At 44.0% G+C, this 23014-nt stretch overlaps 1 protein-coding gene across 1 annotated transcript; it reads right to left on the bottom strand.

Moving 5' to 3' along the window:
• Positions 1–206: 206 nt before the first annotated feature.
• npc1l1 (NPC1-like 1) lies at positions 207–18170 on the bottom strand. The gene is made up of 18 exons (XM_066714350.1): positions 17675–18170; positions 14611–16169; positions 12561–12661; positions 11250–11422; positions 10870–10998; positions 7522–7704; positions 7033–7147; positions 6496–6761; positions 5729–5818; positions 5280–5470; positions 4892–5019; positions 4560–4689; positions 3947–4002; positions 2613–2763; positions 2067–2298; positions 1719–1832; positions 998–1160; positions 207–900 (listed from the first exon to the last, which is right to left on the bottom strand). The coding sequence occupies exons 1-18, from the start codon at positions 17720–17722 to the stop codon at positions 686–688; spliced, it is 4044 nt and encodes a 1347-aa protein (XP_066570447.1). The 5' UTR covers positions 17723–18170; the 3' UTR covers positions 207–685.
• Positions 18171–23014: the final 4844 nt, after the last annotated feature.

Below are 23014 nucleotides of genomic sequence, written 5' to 3'. Positions count from 1 at the left end.
TGTATTGGTCTGGCCAAAGCAGAAGCTCCTGTTGACCTGAGTAATGGGTTAACCTACTGCGTGAATGGGTCAGTCCTGATTAAGAGCTGGGCTGCCTTGACCCACGGCCAAGGACCATGGCTGTGTGGAATCTGCCCATTGGCCCAGCATGCACCTGTAATCCTGTATGTACTGTATCAAAGGCATGTGTTGAACCAGGCCCTTAGTGATGCAACACTCCACACTTTAATAAAATAAACACAACTCTTAATGTTCTACTTGTGTCATTATGGTTCTGAAGAACTTGAAATTACATGAATTAATGTTAAACAGCTTCTCTATATTTATGGATATACAATAGATTTCATGAATACTGGCATTGGAGGAGGAGTTCAGTCATTTTCAGAACAGATGCTGGTCCCTTGGTGCTGGCACTGATCAGAGATGGTAACTGTGTTTGGCCTTTGTCAGGAACTGCAATGAGTGGAGTGCAATACATTCAACAACCACAGAGATCCCACTCAATTACAATTGCCTTTGTTTAGTGTTTGCCTAAAATATATATATATTAATCTCCTTGTCTTGAAGTGCCTCAATTGACCGTTACAGTGCAGCTCTCCAGGGTGTTTCACCGCTCGTCAGTCCCGAGTTTCGACCATGAACGATGGAGGTATTGTGGGTTAAATGGGTGTCCTTTGCAGATCATTTACAAGTTGGTGGTGGCTGTCCCAGGCTCTCCATCAGTCTGTGTGGTGTGTGTGTCTGGCTGCCCATTGCTTAGCGAGTGGTTGTCATGGATGGGGCCCTTCTCTTCTGCGTTCTCAAAGGTCGAGTTTGAGTAGCAGTTCTTATCGCTGGGGTCCGAGTCCTGGGCCTCTTTCTTCTGCAGTTCGAGCAGCACGGCCCGGTTCACATCCGGCCCTGGTTGTGAGAATGGAGTCAGGGTTATAAGCTTGTTTCAATCACCCCTCACAAAATGACAGCAGCCATACAAGCATTGCACAGTATAGGGTCTTACCGAAGTAGCTCAGCAGCACGGGCAAGAAGATCAGACCATGCGCCATGCCCAGCAGCGTGATGACCAGGTTGAGGCGAAAGAAGAAGATCTGGATGAGCTGGGCCTTCGCAAACGCCAGTACCACGATCCCTGGGAGGTTTGTCATGGCAACGCCCGCAAACACCTGCCACATGGAGGTAGAGACACCCACCAGGTGAGACTCCCAGGCCTATTTCTTCACTTCTACCATTCTGAACCCATGATCAATCCCTTTGTAGCAGACTACGTTGTGGTCTTCATAACCCAGTTTTGTTTGCCTTCCCACAATTCCAAAGTGTCCTTTGTCCAAACGACTGATTTTATACACTGTACATAAAGAATAAATATGCTTTCACTCCCTCCCTAATGCTACTATTTGGACCGCATTCCATGTCATTTTTACTAGCAGGGTAACACCAGATTGAATGCTCTTTTCAGTGCCTTCTGCATTGTGTTCAAACAATTCTGTGGCTATCATATCTTGAGTCAACGGCATAATTTACATTCTCCGCTGCAAAAAAAAAAAATGTGGTGGAAATAAGAGGTTTACAGTGTTGCAGCGCCATTTCTCTACTTGGAACAAAAACCGGGAGACGACTGCTCCCCTCCAGGAACTGGCCTTGACACCCTTTGTCCCACCTTCAGTGGTCTCCACCACAATGACTATGCCTCCTATGATCTCAGCCGGTGAAGGTGGACTCACCGCACTGCCCATGTTGGTGGTGGCCTCCTTAGCCCTCTCCACACGGGTGAGCTTGGTGCTGATGGCAAAGGAGCGTGTGAGGTGAGAGACAAACTCCACCGAGATTCCCACAGCCTGAAACGGCAAGAACAGCCACACATCACAATACAGTATAATACAATACGGTTAAATATATAATATTTCCTAAAATAGTTGTAACATGTTTTTGTTGCCTGGCATGGAATAAACATTGTTTTGCATCAGACCATCTACTGGAGCCTATATTTGACCACAATATAACAATATAGTAACAGTCATATGTATATTCCGGCAGCACTGTCCCCTTGCCCGCGCCAAGAGGGTACTGACTGTGACCAGGTTGATCAGCGAGACGGCATTGTAATCGATGCCCCACAAGGTCATGACCCCCACGGTGTCCACGGTAATCATGATGATGGTGAGGAGGTTGAGCAGGCCAGAGCGCAGGTCCATGCCCAGGAGGATGCAGCACACCACAAAGGTAGGCAGCAGGCACATAGAGATGTTGAAAATGCCTTCGGGAACGATGGACAGGTACTGCTCGTAGAACACATAGGTTATCCTGCAGGTGAAAGGTAATTGCATCAGCCGGACAGACAGATTTAGGGGCCTTGAACACCATCAGACCTCTCTCATGATTTTAAAATTATCAGAATTATGTAATTGGAATATTACAAATAAACAAATGTTTCAACCCCCATGTATAATTAAATGATAGTATTTTTGTTTTGTTATGAGCAGATGGCATTACATTCTTTTGTTAGTGTAGTTGTTGGCAGCCTTTACACCTGCTAGAGATTCAAGGATTCTAAGGAAGTGCAGAAGTCAGCTTCTGCATTCTGATACGCCCCAAAGATGGCGGAATGAGGCTCGTACGTGTATGGGAAGACCTCAAAGTCGGGCGCAGTGCCGGGGATCTCCCTCATGCCCTTGGTGATGTTGGCTGCCAGCTCACGGGCTGTGCGCAGGGCGGCCGTGAACTCCTGGGAGTTGGTCAGCGGGGTGTGGTAGGCCATGAACCGCGAGGCTGCCAAGGAACAGCACCACAGCATCACAACCAGAACGCCATTGACTCAAACCCTGACTTCCATTTCCATTTCAACCTCTATCGCTCTGGTCAATGTAGATGATTAATATGAAATATTTTAATTGTATACATTATTTTTATAACCATTAGTATAATCCGAACATCTCTTACTCTCGGTTTAGCCCCTGCAGCCTCTCTGCTGATGACAAATTAAAGGAAAAACCTGAATAAATGAGTGGAGGAACATAACGAATGACGATGCCTCCAAACAGGTGTACTGCATAATACAATGAAGCAATTAACATGCTATCATGCTCTGGGACATGCATAAAAATGCTGAGCAGGGCCAGTTGACCTTGATTTTGGATCAAGATGCCAAGAAGGAAGGATCTAAGTGACTTTGACAGAGGGGTAATTATTGGGGCAGGAATGGCATGAGCTTCAGTCACACAGACGCTCAACTGGCTAGTGTTCTCGACAAGTAGGCGAGTGCATGTGTGGCGACACCAAGAGAACGGTACAGGCCTGACTGCTCGATCCCTACAGTGAGGGGGTCCGGAGGCTCTGTTATGCTATGGGGGGCATTTTCCTACCATGGTTTGGGTCCACTTGTCCCCTTAGAGGGAAAGGTTACTGCAAATCATTACAAAGTAATTCTGAGTGATCAGAACATTTCTATCCTGATGGGAGTGGTCTCTTGCAGGATGACAATGCCCCCATCCACAGGGCATGAGGGGTCACTTAATGGTTTGATGAGTATGAAAATTATTTGAATCATATGCTATGGCCTTCCCAGATCTCAACCCAATTATACACCTATGGGAGATTTTGGACCAACGTGTTAGACAGCGCTCTCCACCACCATCATCAAAACACTAAATGAGGGAATATCTTTTGGAAGAATGGTGTTCATCCCTCCAGTAGAGTCCAGAGACTCGTACGATCTGTGCCAAGAGCATTGAAGCTGTTCTGGCGGCTCGTGGTGCCCAACACCTTACTGAGACACTTTATGTTGGTTTTTCCTTTAATTTGTGACCTGTCTGTATATTACAATGTCAAGGAATTCCCTTCCCTCTTCTATTCAATTTTTTTTCTCCCAACATTGTACAGTTTTTATGATCTGCAAGACATCGTATTGTACTGTTACACATCATCACACCTCGGACCGGGAGGCTTTCCTTACCTGTAATCTCCCCTGCTTCATTCATCACCACAGCCTTATCATATGCCCCCAAGCCCCTGTGGAGAAGGAATGGCAGGTCTCAATAGGTAGCATCACACAGATAAATTAGGGCTTTCGACTCTATATCGTGCTGTGATTCAGGTGAAGCTCTCCTTCAGTCTACACTGCACTGTGTTCACAGACTGGTCATGGGTACTGGGCTTATCCAGATGAATCTGCTTCTGTTATATTTCTTGGAGTGGAGGCAACCAATAGCCCTGGGCCTTAGGCTGTGGACCCCCCAGAGATGTATTTTCGCCAGTCTCTATCATCCTAAAGGGATGTTTTTGTTTTTCTGTCCTCCGTTTCTAACACAAGCTTGTGTTGTTTGCTCTCAGTGTGTGAAGCTCTGTGGCAACTTTGCGAAGCATGATTGATTGATTTATAAACTATAAACTTAAAAAACACTAAGGCCTGTCTCACACATTTGGTGTAGAGAGTGAGGCTGGTCGAGTCTGGGTGCTGAGTTTGAATGACAATGTCTAAAAATAATCCGCTATTATGGTGACCTCCAAGAGCTACAGGCTAGTAGGATTATGGGTCACCCTTCACACACCCCCCTCCGCCCACTCACCCTTTTGCACACTTCAGGTTGGGCCGATCGGAGAGGAAGTGGGGCAGGAAGGTGTTGAACTGCTTCACATCGGGTCTCAGGATGCCGTTCAGAGGCAGTGGCATGCATTTTAGCAAGCAACGCCAGTCAGCTGGAATCACAAAGAGACTGATGGACTCGTCATGGAGGAAAAGGCCCGGGTTTGTTTTTATGGTTTGAAAAGAAGCATTTATATATATATAGTACATGCACATCTACATTTTGAAAAAGTCTGAATGATTAAGGGGATTTTGATAAATGACGCCATCGAAATAAGACGCTTTAAGGAGTGTCAGAGGAGAGTTGATACCTACATTCATTCGAGGAGCAGAACTTCCCTATATTAGGTCCAGAGGTGTACAGCCGGCAGCAGCCAGAGCCGGGATTGAGCCAGTCAAGGAAGTCATCGACCCAGGACGAGGCTGGGATAGCCAGGTATGACCTGTGGACACAAACCGGAACTCTGCATGAACACTTTGTAATCACGTAGTATGTAATTCCTTAATATGGACACAGTCATCCAGAATTGTCTAATGCATGTATATTATTAAACAAACAATCATACATTTTTCCCATAATATACAGTGATGTTGATATCTTACACCCTGTGTTATATTAACAAGCTGTTTTAAGTCAGCTATACCTGGTGTCGACCAACAAAGAGATCTGAGAGAGTCTGCAGGCTGAGCAGAGCATACTTACTCTTTGGGGAAGTCAGTGGCATATTGGATCTTTTGGGTGAGGGAGAAGGGGTCACAGCCCACGCTGGAACAGACATCATTAATTCCTTTCACTGTCGTGAAGTTGTAGCCCCGCGTGGTGACAAAGTAAGTTGGGACGCCCACCTCGAAATACTTGTATAGGTACTTGAAATACTCCAGCATATAGGAGTCCTGTGTGAGGGAGGCAGAGACATAACCAGGTACTGTGGTATAATTACGCTTCTGGGGTTACTGTAGCACCAACACTTTGTACATTCAAGACTATTAAGTTTTCTGGATATGAGTGTTTTAGCTATACTCTTAACTCTTACTGTTACACCAATATTGAAATCCCAGGCCAGTCCCCATACATAATAGCTTTGGATGCCATTGGCTGTCTGTGTTGCATGTCTGCCTTGCAGCATTATGGTATACTGTGAACTAACTCACCTGGGGCAGGGCCAGCTCCTGATCCAGGCCCACCGTCACATGGAACATCAGGAAGATGCTGGAACAGAACATGAAGAAGAAGAGAACCATCTAGGAGCAGACAAGATTGACAAGAAGTCAGAGGTCGTCACAAGGCTTTTAAAGATAAACATCTAGGGTCAATGTATGGGATTCCTCTCCACTCTCCTTCCTCCAGAGCCCGCTCCTTCTCATCCTTGGTCCCTAAGTGGTGGAACGACCTCCCCACCGAAGTCAAACCAGCAGAGTCCTTGACCTCATTCCGGCGCTTACTCAAGACGAATCTCTTCCGACAGCACTTAGTCCTCTATCCCTGCTAGATAGCACTTCAGCTTATTATGCTCCTCGCGTTCTTGATTGTTTTCCTCCTTGCTCCCTTTCCCGTAGCCCTCGTCTGTAACCCTACATCTTGACAGCACTTAGCTTTCACCGTCCAGGATGTAGGAAGTCTCTTACTGTACTTGTGTAAATTGTAATTGTAATTTGTAAAATGTATTATTTTGAATTGCTATGTTTTAGCTAAGTTGAATTTGTAATGATTGATGCCTTGTACTTCTCTGTATTTTTGCACTTATGTTGTAAGTCGCCCTGGATAAGGGCGTCTGCCAAGAAATAAAAATAGTAATAGTAATAATAATAATAATAATTGCCATGGCAGCAAACTGAACAATTGGACTGTTTGGAACCTGAAACTTTTGGCAAGGAAAATACATTTGGAACTAAAACTGGTTGGGCTTAGCTGTGCGTACCACAGTGATCCTGGTGACCCCGTGCAGTAGGAAGGGGGCGTAGTATCGTCTCATGGCGGGCAGCAGGAAGCCCTCGTTCCTGGTCTTTTTGGGCCTGCTGGACACGGTCACGCAGCACAGGATCTCGCAGCGAGAGGCGTCCTGCCGCCGGGCGTCCAGAGACAGCAGCGCCACAAAGGCCGACATCTGCAGCAGGAAGTCCATAAGCACCGCTAGAGCCGCATACAGGGCGAAGGACTTCACAGCCGGCATGCTGCTCAGAGCCCCTGCAACCCCAGAGCACACAGTTATCCACCTTGTCTACAGGACTCTCGTGGTTTGTGTTGTGTGAGTCTAGACTCAGTGATTTTAATATGTTCATGGAAAAGTTTGTATTCATTATGAAATTGAAGACATGTTTGACCATGCTGTGTAATTTTAACTAATTATTACACATTCATACTGCATCCTCATCTACAAAATAAATAAATAAGTCCTTTGAAGTACAGCAAATTTCAGCCCCTATTTTACAGGCCTACTTTACAGTGACTTTCTCACCTAAGAAGAAGCAGACGCACTCAGAGGCACTGCAGAGGAGCATGCTGGGAGCCACGTTTCCCAAGATGCGGCCGATATGTTCCTCTCTCTTCTCTCCTGGCCTTCTCTCATCCCTCTGACATGGAGAACCACAGAGGCATTGCATCAGCATCAGGGAAACAGAATATGGTTTTGGGTGCTGTTCTCCTAAAGTTTTGCTCAGACGCTCATCTAATGATATTTCAAGATGTAAGGCTTCTCTGAAATCCTACTTTCTAAATGTGAGAAGGACACTTGTTTTGTGGAATACATGAATGTTCGTCTACCTCCTAATGAGAGAATCATGGAAAACTAGACCATGTTCTATGATGTTTGTACAGGGTCTGTGGTTTGTTGTTAATGATTTCCATTTTGATTTGTTCCCTTACTGAAAGGGAATGTTTGAACAGATCCCAAAGTGTTTTATATCAAGAGCTATAATCAACAGAAGAGCTAGCATTGTGGACCCACCTGGAACTCCAGGACGAAGATGAAGATGTTGTCAGCTCCCACAGCAAGCACTAAGAAGGGCACAACCTGCAGGATGACCAGTGAGGAGGGGATGCCCACCCAGGCATAGAAGCCCATGGAGGCCAGGACGGAGCAGCCCACTACCAGGATTCCACCAAATCCCAGCAAAAACTTGGAGTCCACCTGCAAGAGAAGAACCACAATCACCTATAAGCCATGGGGGACGCTCAGGGTGGTAAAATAGAGTGAGGGAAAAAAGTATTTGATCCCCTGCTGATTTTGTACATTTGCCCACTGACAAAGAAATGATCAGTCTATAATTTTAATGGTAGGTGAATTTTAACAGTGAGAGACAGAATAACAACAAAGAAATCCAGAAAAACGCATTTCAAAAAAGTTATAAATTGATTTGCATGTTAATGAAGGAAATAAGTATTTGACCCCTTCGACTTAGTACTTGGTGGCAAAACCCTTGTTGGCAATCACAGAGGTCAGACGTTTCTTGTAGTTGGCCACCAGGTTTGCACACATCTCAGGAGGGATTTTGTCCCACTCCTCTTTGCAGACCCTCTCCAAGTCATTAAGGTTTCGAGGCTGACGTTTGGCAACTCGAACCTTCAGCTCCCTCCACAGATTTTCTATGGGATTAAGGTCTGGAGACTGGCTAGGCTACTCCAGGACCTTAATGTGCTTCTTCTTCAGCCACTGCTTTGTTGCCTTGGCTGTGTTTTGGGTCATTGTCATGCTGGAATACCCATCCACAACCCATTTTCAATGCCCTGGCTGAGGGAAGGAGGTTCTCACCCAAGATTTGACAGTACATGGCCCCGTCCATCGTCCCTTTGATGCGGTGCAGTTGTCCTGTCCCCTTAGCAGATAAACACCCCCAAAACATAATGTTTCCACCTACATGTTTGATGGTGGGGATGGTGTTCTTGGGGTCATTCCTCCTCCTCCAAACACAGCGAGTTGAGTTGAGACCAAAATCGAGCTCTTTGGCATCATCTGACCACAACACTTTCACCCAGTTCTCCTCTGAATCATTCAGATGTTGGCAAACTTCAGACAGGCCTGTACATGTGCTTTCTTGAGCAGGGGGACCTTGCGGGCGCTGCAGGATTTCAGTCCTTCACGGCGTAGTGTGTTACCAATTGTTTTCTTGGTGACTATGGTCCCAGCTGCCTTGAGATCATTAACAAGATCCTCCCGTGTAGTTCTGGGCTGATTCCTCACCGTTCTCATGATCATTGAAACCCCACGAGGTGAGATCTTGCATGGAGCCCCAGACCGAGGGAGACTGACAGTTATTTTGTGTTTCTTCCATTTGTGAATAATCGCACCAACTGTTGTCACCTTCTCACCAAGCTGCTTGGCGATGGTCTTGTAGCCCATTCCAGCCTTGTGTAGGTCTACAATCTTGTCCCTGACATCCTTGGACAGCTCTTTGGTCTTGGCCATGGTGGAGAGTTTGGAATCTGATTGATTGATTGCTTCTGTGGACAGGTGTCTTTTATACAGGTAACGAGCTGAGATTAGGAGCACTCCCTTTAAGAGAGTGCTCCTAATCTCAGCTCGTTACCTGTATAAAAGACACCTGGGAGCCAGAAATCTTGCTGATTGATAGGGGATCAAATACTTATTTCCCTCATTAACATGCAAATCAATTTATAACTTTTTTGAAATGCGTTTTTCTGGATTTTTTTGTTGTTATTCTGTCTCTCACTATTAAAATACACCTACCATTAAAATTATAGACTGATCATTTCTTTGTCAGTGGGCAAACGTACAAAATCAGCAGGGGATCAAATACTTTTTTCCCTCACTGTACATCAGCAGTACAGTTCAAATGGTAATCTTTACACTACTAATCCAAAATGTTACCCTACTACACAATAAGAAAGCTATGTAGGTGTGTGTGGGATATACAATTGTCATCATTTTGGCTCTGTACGCCACCACAATTAATTTGAAAGGAAACAATCAAGATGTGCTTTAAGTGTAGACTTTCATCTTTAATTTAAGGGTAGCTACATCCAAACTGGGTGAACGGTGTAGGAATTACACCCATTTTTATATGTGGTCCCCCCAGTTTTAGGGGCTCAAAAGTAATTGGACAAACTAGCATAATCTTTAATGAAATTGATAGTTTCAATACTTGGTGGCTAATCCTTTGCAGTCAATGACTGCCTGAAGTCTGGAACCTCTGGAATGAGTTTTGAAGCATTTGACTGAATCTGAGCAGATAATATAGCCCTAAACACTTCAGAATTCATCAATAAATACAAGGGAACCCTTTTCAGCCATACATTCCCATGGCATAACACAACCTCCACCATGCTTCACAGATTCTTCCCATCATTCTGGTACATGTTGATCTTTGTTCCAGAACTGTACAGGGTTCTTTAGATGTTTTTTGGCAAAAACTAATCTGGTCTTCCTGTTTTTGGGGCTTACCAATGGTTTCCATCTTGTGGTAAACCCTCTGTATTTACTCTGGTGAAGTCTTCTCTTGATTGTTGACTTTGACACAGATACTCCTACCTCCTGGAGGGTGTTCTTGATCTGGCCAACTGTTGTGAAGGGGTTTTACTTCACCAAGGAAAGAATTCTTGTCATCCACCACAGTTGTTTTCTGTGGTCTTCCAGGCCTTTTGGTGTTCCTGAGCTCACCAGTGCATTATTTCTTTTTAAGAATATACCAAATAGTTGATTTGGCCACACCTAATGTTTTTGCTCTTTCTCTGATTGGTTTGTTTTGATTTCTAAGGCAAAACTGAAGCAAAACGCCCCAAGAACAAGCAGGAACTAAAGACAGCTGCAGTGCAGGCCTGGCAGAGCATCACCAGGGAAGAAACCCAGCATCTGGTGATGTCTATGGGTTCCAGACTTCAGGCAGTCATTGACTGCAAAGGATTTGCCACCAAGTATTGAAACTCATAATAATAAGTTTGTAGCATCATACTCAAAAAGACTTGCGGCTGTAATTGGTGCCAAAGGCGCTTCAACAAAGTATTGAGCAAAGGCTGTGAATACTTATGTACATGTGTGTTTTATTTTTAATAAATTTGCAAAGATTTCAAACAAACTTCTTTCATGTTGTCATTATGGGGTATTGTTTGTAGAATTTTGAGGAAAATAATTAATTTAATCCATTTTGGAATAAGTCTGTAACATAACAAAATGTGGAAAAAGTGAAGCGCTGTGAATACTTTCCGGATGCACTGTATATGTACTAGACATCTCATAAGGCTCTTCTCTTCCTTGTGGAGCATTATGGGTTATCTGTAGAGCGGTTGCAGTGTGTGTGCCTTGCCTCTGTGAAGCCCACTCTGACGAGAACCTGCTTACCAGTATACGCTTCCAGGAGGAGTACTCCCCCAGGGCAACTGCGATGTACATGAAGATCACTGCATAACTGATCATGAAGATGGGGATGTCCTCAGCTGTTGTGCGGTTGATTTCATCCTCCAGGGATCTCTGTGGAGAAACGGTGAGAGGATCAAGGTGGCGCATCCATTTGCTCTTATTGAGACTTATGGGCTGTCTGCTCCTTCTCCCAGTTCGTGTTCTTGTATTGCTACAGGGAGCAGATGGTTTGTTACATCTTCAGATGGGAGTAAAAGGAGGGAAGTGGACAGCTATGTTATGTGTTTTGGTGCAAATCGAAGATGAATGCAAGCATGGTTATAAACAGACACGCACAGACACACACTACAACCTGCCCCCACCTCTGCCATGTAGGCGAATGTGAAATTGGTGGAGGGGTCCCTCTGGTACTCCTGAATGATGTCCAAGAACTTCTGCTCCCAGATCTGGACTAGCTTGAACTTGAGGCTGTCGCGCGGGTAGTTGTTCAGGGAGAAGGTCATAATCAGAGCCTCCGCATCGGTGTAGGTCTCGTCTGCACAGAGCGACAATGTAGTTAACAAACAGCATGTGGCAATTCCTACAAGTGGGCCTATGCACACTGTGACCTAGCTGGCAGTGGAGCAGTAGTTCTTAAACCTGGTCCTGGAGGACCCCCTACTCTGCTGTTTTTTCTAAAAAAAAAAATCTCAACCTTTCAATTATTTTAAACAGTAGGGATTGTCTTAACTTACCTTATGAAGGAATCAACTTTTTATCAGTTACACAATTTAAAAAGTCTAATGTAAGCAAATTATTAATGGTTCAATTAAGTAATTGAGAGCTTGGTTGGAACAAAAACCAGCAAGGTGGGAGGTCCTCCAGGACCAGGGTTGGGAACCACTGAAGTCTTGAGCTGATGGGAGGGTTTTACATTCATTCCTGATTCCGCACAGATCCCTGATCCAAAATGATGTGCAGCAAAACCATCATGTCTGTTTGCCTTGAAAAGCTTAAGTAGGTAATTGCAGAAATAAGATTAATTGTGTTTTGTATCCCTATAGTAAGGTTCACTGTGGTATCCAAAGTTAGTCTGACAGTGTCTGCTGTGAGTGGATTTTTACAAAGACCCCTGTGGCCGAGTCACTGTGTGCTTTACAGATGAGTACAATCCCACAATACAAGCAGACTGTGTTACTCAGGAGCTCCAAGACAAGAAAGTTTGCTTCAGTGCACTATTGTCTTTTCTAAGACACATAAAACCACTGTAGCATCTGCAAGGCTGACTTCTATCCTAGATACTAAATGACTTCTGGACCCAATAACAAACTTGGGGTGATTAAAAACAGAAGTATGTGATCATTGTTTCTATTCAAATATGCTTTGTCTGTATGTTACTTTGTAAAACTGATCGGTTAAATCATGGTTCTAACGCAGTTAGGGAGGCATACCAGGAGATGGCTCCTGTGTGTGCCCTGGCACTCCAAACAAACCTTGTTGATTCCTGACTCTTACTGCAATTGTGAAAGAAAAGCTCAGAGCACAGAGTTAATGAAATAACCGCTTGCTTAGTCTGATCAACCTTTTGTGGTTCTTCCAAGTCTCAGCTAGTGGTGCTCTAAAGACGACAAGGCTTTGAAGCCTGGAGAGGACGCAGCACAGAGTTTGACTGCAGCGGTGCGGCGGGGGCTTACTCTCATATCCTCCCACTGCCAGGAAGGGGAACACTGGAGCCCCATAGTCTGCCATGCAGCTGAGCGCCAGGTCCGTGGTGTCTTGGAATGACATCGGAGAGCTGCCGGAAGATTAGTCATCAAGGAATGCAAGAAGAACATTTACAAAATGTGGATTACAGTCTGTTAACCAATACAGTTACCTAGAATCATGTTTTATATACAGTGAGGGAAAAAAGTATTTGATCCCCTGCTGATTTTGTACGTTTGCCCACTGACAAAGAAATGATCAGTCTATAATTTTAATGGTAGGTGTATTTTAACAGTGAGAGACAGAATAACAACAAAAAAATCCAGGAAAACGCATTTCAAAAAAGTTATGAATTGATTTGCATGTTAATGAGGGAAATAAGTATTTGATCCCCTATCAATCAGCAAGATTTCTGGGTCCCAGGTGTCTTTTATACAGGAAACGAGCTGAGACTCTCTTAAAGGGAGAGCTCCTAATCTCAGTTTGTTACCTGTATAAAAGACACCTGTCCACAGAAGCAATCAATCAATCAGATTCCAAACTCTCTACCATGGCCAAGACCAAAGAGCTGTCCAAGGATGTCAGGGACAAGATTGTAGACCTACACAAGGCTGGAATGGGCTACAAGACCATCGCCAAGCAGCTTGGTGAGAAGGTGACCACAGTTGGTGCGATTATTCGCAAATGGAAGAAACACAAAATAACTGTCAGTCTCCCTCGGTCTGGGGCTCCATGCAAGATCTCACCTCGTGGAGTTTCAATGATCATGAGAACGGTGAGGAATCAGCCCAGAACTACACGGGAGGATCTTGTTAATGATCTCAAGACAGCTGGGACCATAGTCACCAAGAAAACAATTGGTAACACACTACGCCGTGAAGGACTGAAATCCTGCAGCGCCCGCAAGGTCCCCCTGCTCAAGAAAGCACATGTACAGGCCCGTCTGAAGTTTCCCAATGAACATCTGAATGATTCAGAGGAGAACTGGGTGAAAGTGTTGTGGTCAGATGAGACCAAAATCGAGCTCTTTGGCATCAACTCAACTCAACTGCACCGCATCAAAGGGACGATGGACGGGGCCATGTACCATCAAATCTTGGGTGAGAACCTCCTTCCCTCAGCCAGGGCATTGAAAATGGGTCGTGGATGGGTATTCCAGCATGACAATGACCCAAAACACACAGCCAAGGCAACAAAGGAGTGGCTCAAGAAGAAGCACATTAAGGTCCTGGAGTGGCCTAGCCAGTCTCCAGACCTTAATCCCATAGAAAATCTGTGGAGGGAGCTGAAGGTTCGAGTTGCCAAACGTCAGCCTCGAAACCTTAATGACTTGGAGAGGATCTGCAAAGAGGAGTGGGACAAAATCCCTCCTGAGATGTGTGCAAACCTGGTGGCCAACTACAAGAAACGTCTGACCTCTGTGATTGCCAACAAGGGTTTTGCCACCAAGTACTAAGTCGAAGGGGTCGAATACTTATTTCACTCATTAACATGCAAATCAATTTATAACTTTTTTGAAATGCGTTTTTCTGGATTTGTTTGTTGTTATTCTGTCTCTCACTGTTAAAATACACCTACCATTAAAATTATAGACTGATCATTTCTTTGTCAGTGGGCAAACATACAAAATCAGCAGGGGATCAAATACTTTTTTCCCTCACTGTACATCTTTTTTAATTTCATTGTAGTTTAAATATAATTAAAGTATACATATTATTTTGTATATCAGGTTGAATCCATTTGAAGGCCAAAGTTATTTTACAGTTTTATTTTTAGATTAAAAAAATAGGACTTAGGAACATCTGCATGGAAATTGACATTGCTACTGCTGCTGCAATGCAACACAATTTCTTCACTGGCGGTAATAATGTTAAGGCAGTCTGAACTTTAAGCAAATAGTTTGCTGTTAATGGCATTAAAACATATCTTCTGGTTCAAAACTTATATATAGCCTTATATATAACACATAACACTGGGCATTGTAAAGGGTCCAAAAGCAGCCCCACGACTGACCAAGGTAATTTTAAAGGCCATACTCACTTAACGCAATATATAAAGTGATCCCTCCAGTCCACCTCCTTAGTTTGCCCACCCTCAGTCATATTGACTTTAGCGTTCAGTTTTGTCACGTTGTTCTGGAAGTACTGCACCAAGCTGTTGACAGCGCAGTCGGTGAGCGACGAGTTGTTGGGGTTCAGTGGAGCAAAGCAGATATCGCTGAGGCTGGCATTGCGACCGAGTTCTTCTGACCAAAACTGGATGGTCTGCAGGCGACTCTGTAACTCCAGGAGCTGCAGGATGAGGTCCTTGGCAATCACCCCCCCGAAGGTCACTGTCCCATAGACCAGTGAATTGTAGGTATAGCCTTTGCGCCCGGGGGCTGTGAGGATGAGCTGATTGGTGCGGAAGAAAGGGTCAAAGTGCGCGTCATGGAAATCTTTCTCCTTCATGGCCTGGCTGTTAGGAGCCGACCACAGCTGGACAGGGTCTGTGGTCAGCTCGATGTGCATGAGGCCTATGGCAAACACCACAACCACGGCCAGGGATATAAGAATAACCTTGATCGGGTGGCTGGCCATCAGCGTGCCCCACCGTTGGAAGAGAGAGCCGAGGAACGCCTGAGTGGCCAGGCTGTTTCTGTCGGTGCACGTCACATCTTTAGGGAGCACCTTTTTCCTCACCTCGTTGCCGTTTTTGTCTTTCCCCGGTTCCTTGCTCTTGCCATGGTGTAAGTTCCTGACCAGCAGGAAGCCCAAGAAGGAGAGACTGGCCCCAGCGAAGATGGCGAGACACACCACCAGCACGCCATCCAGCCTGCCAATTTTGAAAGACTCGGATGCAGAGGTGGGGGGAACAATGACGGGGCAGGCCTCTAAACAGTCCTGGCAGGAGCAGGCCTGTCCATCCAGGGATGGGGACTCGTAGCAATGCCAGGCCCGCCCATTGTAGGGAACAATCCCAGGAGGGACAGGCCTGCCGTCAGGCATGAGGCGAAAATCAATGTCTAGGGGGGCCAAGCCGTTGCTGGCATCGCCTTGGAAGTCCAGCCAGTACTGTGTGGTGCAGCCAGCTGCCCCATACTTGCCGCACATGACCCCGATGGCATAGCCCCCAGTGGCAGGAAGGCGCACGTTCTTGCAGGAGTTGAAGGAGGCATTGGCAAACTCCTGGGTCAGGTATGACTCATACGCCACCACAGCCTCCTTCTGCTCGCCCGTATCCGTTGTGTAATTGGTGGTCCGCAGGATGTTGACACTCTGACTTTGGTTGGCGCTGCAGGTGTTGATGCAGTGGATGTGGGCAAAGTTGTCGGCACAGGAGGGGCAGCGGTTCAGGATGGCTTTGGACAGGGCGAAGCTTTTCTGCAGGGACTTCATCTGGGAGCTGGTGCAGCAGACTCTTGTGTCTTTTGGCCCCCTGTCCAGCATAGGGCACACCTTCATTAGCTGGGCATAGTCAATACTGTTCAGGGGTTTAGCCGGGCCTTGGTAGGCACAGGGGATCTTTGAATTGATCAGGGGATTGGTCACCTCAGGATTGAAGCCACACTCCCCGTAGAACATGCATTGCCCCTCTTGATGGAGCCCTTCCATGCCAGCCTGTGGAGAAAAGACCATACATGTGAAAGGCATGTCTGATACAGTGGTTTACTGCTAATGGGGAAAAAACCCACCCTCTTCACATTACACCATCAAAAATCAACATCTAAACAGGCTGTAGATTCTCATAAGAGAAACCTGAGGGACATGTGGAAGGCTTTTCAAGTGTTAGCCATAATTGTCTACTTTTATTTATTTTATTTTGTGAGACCGCTCTCCATCTTTGCAATCCAGGCCCAATATTTAACATCTTAAGTTTAAACTGGGACGTGTCATTCCAGAAAGGGCATGGGAAAACAGGTTATGTAGTGGGTTTGTGCTGTGTTCACATGTGTGTCTTGTGGCACAGGTGCTACACTGATACACAGCACTGCCATGTATGATTTTAACGGCACAGTATTCCTGTGTGCTGACTCTTTCTGATCATGAATTCTAAATTAAAAAGCAATCCATGGGAAGTACACCTCCCATCTGGGCCGACGGTTTCTCACTACAGGCCTTCACATAAGAGGCGTGAATCAGCAGTTGTCTTATCTAATCTGTTGCATTGTTATTCTAGTCACTATCTGTAAATAGACAGATACAGTGCCAGTCCCTTGAGAGCATTACTTTTTGCTTCTCTGTCAGCGCACCCTGAAAATTAGACGATTAAGAAATGGCTTTGTGTGGTCGATGTTCTATCTTCAGTTCTGTGCCAGTTGATGGGAGATGCATCTTTTTCTCGTTTTTCTTGTTTTTTTTTTTTTTTTTTTACAATAAAAGCCCTTCAACATTCCCCTTCATGACCACACTCATTTAGAGTCACTGATACAGAGATCTTACTCACAAGATGGATGCAAAAGCTTCCAGATAATAGTGACAATCTGTTGCGAGGGGCAAACTAACAATACTGTAGGTCAGCTGATGTGGTCTATCTACATATACACGCATACTATGAGTGTTTGGCTGATTCTGAAGTGTGTTAACATCTTAAAGATATAAATTTGGTTGAATGGTAGCTCAAATAAAGTCTAAAGTTCATGTTATATGAAAAAAAAATCAAACGATTGAGCTTTATTCACATCACAAGATACTGTATTTTCCTTGTCAATCAATAAACCAGTCTGCCCATTTTAGTCCAAAACAATACAGTTGTATGTTTGTACATGGCTGAGAAGGCTCCATAACTTCAGTGCTTTAGAAATGTTTGGAGAGTGGCTGACTGGTTAGAGCTTAGCTTTTAAAACATCTCCTTCGTCTTGAGAAATAAAGCTTTCTGATTCAACTGATTCAAGGGCAAAACCCCCTAGAAAGGAAACTTGACCACAACTGGTGTATAAAGAGATTTCACTAGAATTCACGGCTGAGGGTCATTAAGGAAGGGGGGAGCTGATTGGCTGGTTATGGTCTGTCAATGACCTGTTCCTCTACAATGACCAGCATTTATCCAGTATAAATCAACATCAACCACAACAACAACAACGTCAGTCAATAAAAACACAAAAATAACACAAAAGACGACTTACCGCGCACACCCAGAGGAGGCACAAGGTGGCCACCAACGGATTGTCCATCGCAGAAGCCTTCGTATGGGTATTCCAAGGCTGCTGTCCCCGAGGGATAGAGAGGAGAGCGACGAGGGGGGTGGGGGGTGGAGGTCTCGGCGGTCAGTAGACGCTGTGGAGCTCGGAGAGAGGGTGGCAAGGTGGAAAGTGGGACCCTCTGGTGCGTCCGTCCGGCTGATTGTGTGACAGAGGAGCAGTAAAGGGTGGGAACTGTTTTTCTCCTTGACGTCGGCAGCAGTTTTACTGATGCTGCTTCTTCTTTATCTGGCCTGACGCTGAAGCACCAATCCTCGTCCTTGGTGCCTGCTGCATACCATTGATGATTAACAAACGGCTGTGCTCTGGCACATTGTCAAGCCCTGTAGGTGGCAAGTAGACACAGGCCTCTTCACAAGGCACAAGAGGAAACTCCCTTGGGGTTTCCTCAATACTCATTGACCACAGGGCCGTTTTAGCACCCACTCACCCCCATCCCCACACCGTGTTGATGAACTGCCTGCTGTGCTCTGCCAGTTGTTCTTCGTGGTCCGTGGTCTCTTTCACAACACTTTGTTCTACTGGGCTCCCGCCAGCTCTACCGAAGGACATGTTTATGCAGCTTTCAGATGATATCCTTTTGCAACCCGAAAATGTTTCGTAAGAGAGCTCTTGCAAGAATAGGGCTTGCCTTTCTGTTATTTTAATTTGAAGGGCTCTGCTTGGACTGAATTGCCCATATCCCACATAAGCACATATGCTAACAGTAATAACAATAACAAAAATAATGATATACTGTATCTGCCGAGTTATTTTTTTTTCTGTGGCTGTGTGTGTGTCCTCCTGCACAGCAGTGTTTGCTCACATGTCCAGGATGTATACGGGCAGGTGTGATGACTTTTCCACCAGGCTGTGAGGAACAAACACCATTCTGCAGCTTAGCTTGTTTGTAGAGTACTACCTTGACTAGGTTCGCTACATTTTGCACTAGAATTAGGTTGAGGGTTAGAGTCCCCCATGTAGACTGTTAGGGTTAGGGTTGCATTTCTAGTGAATTAACTAAGAACAAGGGTAGTTTTAACTGGATTTTCAGCTGTTGGTTTTGGTTAGGTTTGGGGTTGGGGTTCCTGTTAGGCCTGATAGTGGGGCAGGTAGGTAGGTGTCTTATTGCAATAATGCAGTAGTATTTACATTTAGTGTGTCAAAAATATAGACTGTCATCGTTACGCTAAATAAATATTCTTGAATAAATGTCCAATCTGGAGGAACTTTTATAGGACTGAAAAAGCAGATTCATTTATCTAATATTTCTTTGGTCCGGATCAAATAATTTTTGATTGGTGGTCAAACAGCCTTTAAATGATATCAAAAAATAAACTCTCCTAAAACTATGAATTGTTACAGTGCTGCCCCATTTCTCTATGCTATGCTATACGTCACCCATCACATTAAAACATAACAAAGATTGTATGTGGTGATTGTAAATAGTGTCTTGTATGCGCTCACTGTATGTTTTTTAATGGTTCTGTTCATGGTGGGGCCTTCTTATGGGACATCAACCGTAAGATTCAAGTGGGCACAGTCTTCACCCACAGGGTACAAACATACATCTTTAATATTTGTTAGAAATGTGACATCCTTGTATTTTCCATAGGCCACTATGCCCCTTGTTTGTATAGTTACAATATACAGGATATATTTTAAATATATTTGAATCCATATATTTCTTTTAAATGTTGAAAAGCTATTGTAGAAATGAACTTCAGATATTTTCCAGATGAATTATTGTTATTATCGGTATATATTTATAAAGCAAATATGTGGTTTACATATTGAAATATATTACATTTATGTCTTGCAGGGCTGTCTTCCAATGTTCGGTCTCCACACTTTCCAAGGTTCGTCACTTGACAATCACATCGATTTTATTTCTCTTGTTAAAACACTGATAATTGATCATGTTTGAATACTGTAGCAGGCCACCGCACCCAATAAAGGTTTAATAGGGTAAAGGCGGTGGGGAGGAGTGCAGGCAGAGGGGGTAAAAGGTGAAGGGAGGCGGAAGAGCGAGTGTGTGTGTGTGTGTGTCTGTTTGTGTCTGTTTATCTGTGTGTGTGTGTGTGTGTGTGTGTCTGTTTGTGTGTCTGTTTGTGAGTGTGTGTGTGTGTGTGTGTGTGTGTGTGTGTTCAGTCCCTGAGACCTGTGTGTGCTGCAGTAATAATAAATAATATGATGTGTTGTTGCACCCACAATAATGAGTTGGGTCGACTGTTTGGAAACCTCCGCAAGGGTTACAATACTAAACCACACGTCAGATATCCCTTATAGACTATCTAAATTAAAACATTAGATTTGTATACTGCCCATTACTTAAATAAACATTGATGGATATAACAAAGTTCAAAACCGTCATAATAACCCCCTCAATTTCAATTTCCAGTCATGTCAGCAGACATTGGACCAGATTCAATTTGAACAATGTATTTTGAAACCATACGATTACACTGATAATTTATTTTTTATCGTCTGAAAGAGCACCATCTCCCATTTGCTAGCATGCATGTGGACTACTGCGTTATTCTGCTTTATTGTTTCTTTTTCCACCATATTTACAGCAAAGTGTTGGTGTTGTGCAGTATAATGGAAACATAAAGCAAAACAAATGTTTAGAAAAACATCTGCTGTTTGCAATGTTTTTCTAAATGCACAGAAGACGCCCAAAAGATTAATGTAAGCTGTGCAACTGAAAATTAGTATATCACAGAGAAACAAGCAAACTCCGGGATCAGTTAAGCAACGCAAGTTTAAATTGTATGCAAATTGAAAGCAGCGCACTGGAGATGATGCCGTGTTTAGTACTGCGTACTAGCTCTGCAAGTTTTTTAATCAACCCACTATTATAATAATGATAATAATAATAATAATAATAATAATAATAATAATAATAATTATTATTATTATTATTATTATTATTATTATTATTATTATTATTATTATTATTATCATTATTATATACCGAACAATATATAATGTTTACACAAACTCTGAACTCTAGAATGGAGTCTTTATGTTATAGTTAACCCAAATGTTAAGGTTACTGTGTTCCGGTGTCTTTAGTAATTACTACTTTCAGAATAGTTGTGGCTTTCTTAATGTTACTGAACACCAGGATATATTCATCAAGTGTTCACCGAATCGCAATTTAGGACACTTTTTTTGTATTAAATAAAATAAAAATTAAAGTTAACATACATATGTCACCGCGCATACAGTTTATTATGGGTAGTGCATTTATTGGAAGGTTAACATGTTTCATGCAAGTAAAATCAATATTATTATTTATTTCTTAGCAGATGCCCTTATCCAGGGTGACTTACAAAACATAAGAGCATTATAAAAGTGCAGTACAGTCTAGAATTACAGATCAAAACAGTACAAATTACAAAAGTTCACAATAACATAAGTGCGTAAGAAAATATACAGTTAATACAGGTTCTTCATCCTAGATTTGTGAGCTACTAATTGCAGACAAGATGTGAAGTCATATTTAATAGCTCTGGGGAAGGTACAGAGGAGCAATCAGTATAAACAACACGAGTACTAGCAATGTAAAAGCAAGTTGTACAACGAATACTAGATATTAAGTGCAATTTAACAGGAGAGCTGAGCCCTGCAGGGGAAAAACAGCTAAGTTACAGGTACAGTTTGAATATGTGTGTCTTGAGAATCTTTCCTGATTTCAGTGGGAAGGTCATTGCACCACTTAGGGGCCAGGGATCAAAAGGAGCGGCTCTGGAGGAAGGGTCATACATATACATAAACCGTGTGCTTGTAAAAAGAAATATTACCATGATTACTGTTCGAGATAACTTAACTTAAGTACAAGGGGATGTAGTTTTTACCTTTGAAGGTAAGAACTGACCCTTCAGGACAGCCCTAATGTCTTGTGTCTTTTAAATATCCAAAATGGGGGCCAAAATTGCATATAAAAAAAATTAGGATCACACATTTCCACTGTATAATACACCGATCAGTCATAACATTATGACCACTGACAGGTGAAGTGAATAACACTGATAATCTCGTTATCATGGTATCTGTCAGTGGGTGGGATATATTAGGCAGCAAGTGAACATTTTGTCCTCAAAGTTGATGTGTTAGAAGCAGGAAAAATGGGCAGCGTAAGGATCTGAGTGACTTTGACAAGGGCCAAATTGTGATGGCTAGACGACTGGGTCAGAGCATCTCCAAAACTGCAGCTCTTGTGGGGTGTTCCCGGTCTGCAGTGCTCAGTACCTATCAAAAGTGTCCAAGGAAGGAAAAGTGGTGAACCAGCGACAGGGTCATGGGCGGCCAAGGCTCATTGATGCATGTGGGGAGCGAAGGCTGGCCCGTGTGGTCCGATCCAACAGACGAGCTACTGTAGCTCAAATTGCTGACAAAGTGAATGCTGGTTCTGATAGAAAGGCGTCCGAACACACAGTGCATCGCAGTTTGTTGCGTATGGGGCTGCGTAGCCGCAGACCAGTCAGGGTGCCCATGCTGACCCCTGTCCACTGCCGAAAGCGCCTACAATGGGCACATGAGCATCAGAACTGGACCACGGAGCAATGGAAGAAGGTGGCCTGGTCTGATGAATCACGTTTTCTTTTACATCACGTGGATGGCCGGGTGCGTGTGCGTCGCTTACCTGGAGAACACATGGCACCAGGATCCACTATGGGAAGAAGGCAAGCTGGCGGAGGCAGTGTGATGTGTGGAAGAACAATCATCTTCAATCAGGTTGGACGTTAGTTGCAATGCCTTTAATACACGCAGCGTGGAGAGGAACAGTGAATCAAGAAGATCCCAAAGTCGTTCTGCCTTCATTTTAAAAGTCAGAGGCTTTTATACACAAAAAAAAAAGATCTGGTTACAATCACAAAGGCATTACTATATTATCTTAGAGAGTTAGCTAAGCAGAATATATATCATTATAAGACAGAGTTCATAGGTCAACACATGGATTAGGGAGCAGGCACTTCAATCATACTGTTTGACATTGTCTCCAAGATTCTCATTGTAAATAACAAACAGAAATCAAGCTTCCTTCTGGCTTGACCTTATCTTTAAACAAGAGAGTAAAACAGGTATGAGAGAGAGAATTTCTAACTTTCCTTCCACAGATGCTTTGGGCAATGTTCTGCTGGGAAACCTTGGGTCCTGCCATTCATGTGGATGTTACTTACTTACATGTACCACCTACCTAAGCATTTTAGCAGACCATGTACACCCTATCATGGAAACGGCAATCCAACCGAGCATGTGTGGGATGTGCTGTACAAA

Source organism: Amia ocellicauda, chromosome 9, assembly GCF_036373705.1.
Source record: "Amia ocellicauda isolate fAmiCal2 chromosome 9, fAmiCal2.hap1, whole genome shotgun sequence".
In the NCBI taxonomy this organism is placed as follows: domain Eukaryota; kingdom Metazoa; phylum Chordata; class Actinopteri; order Amiiformes; family Amiidae; genus Amia; species Amia ocellicauda.
The sequence above is the reverse complement of the archived record's forward strand: the minus strand, read 5'-3'. Positions and strand labels throughout refer to the sequence as shown.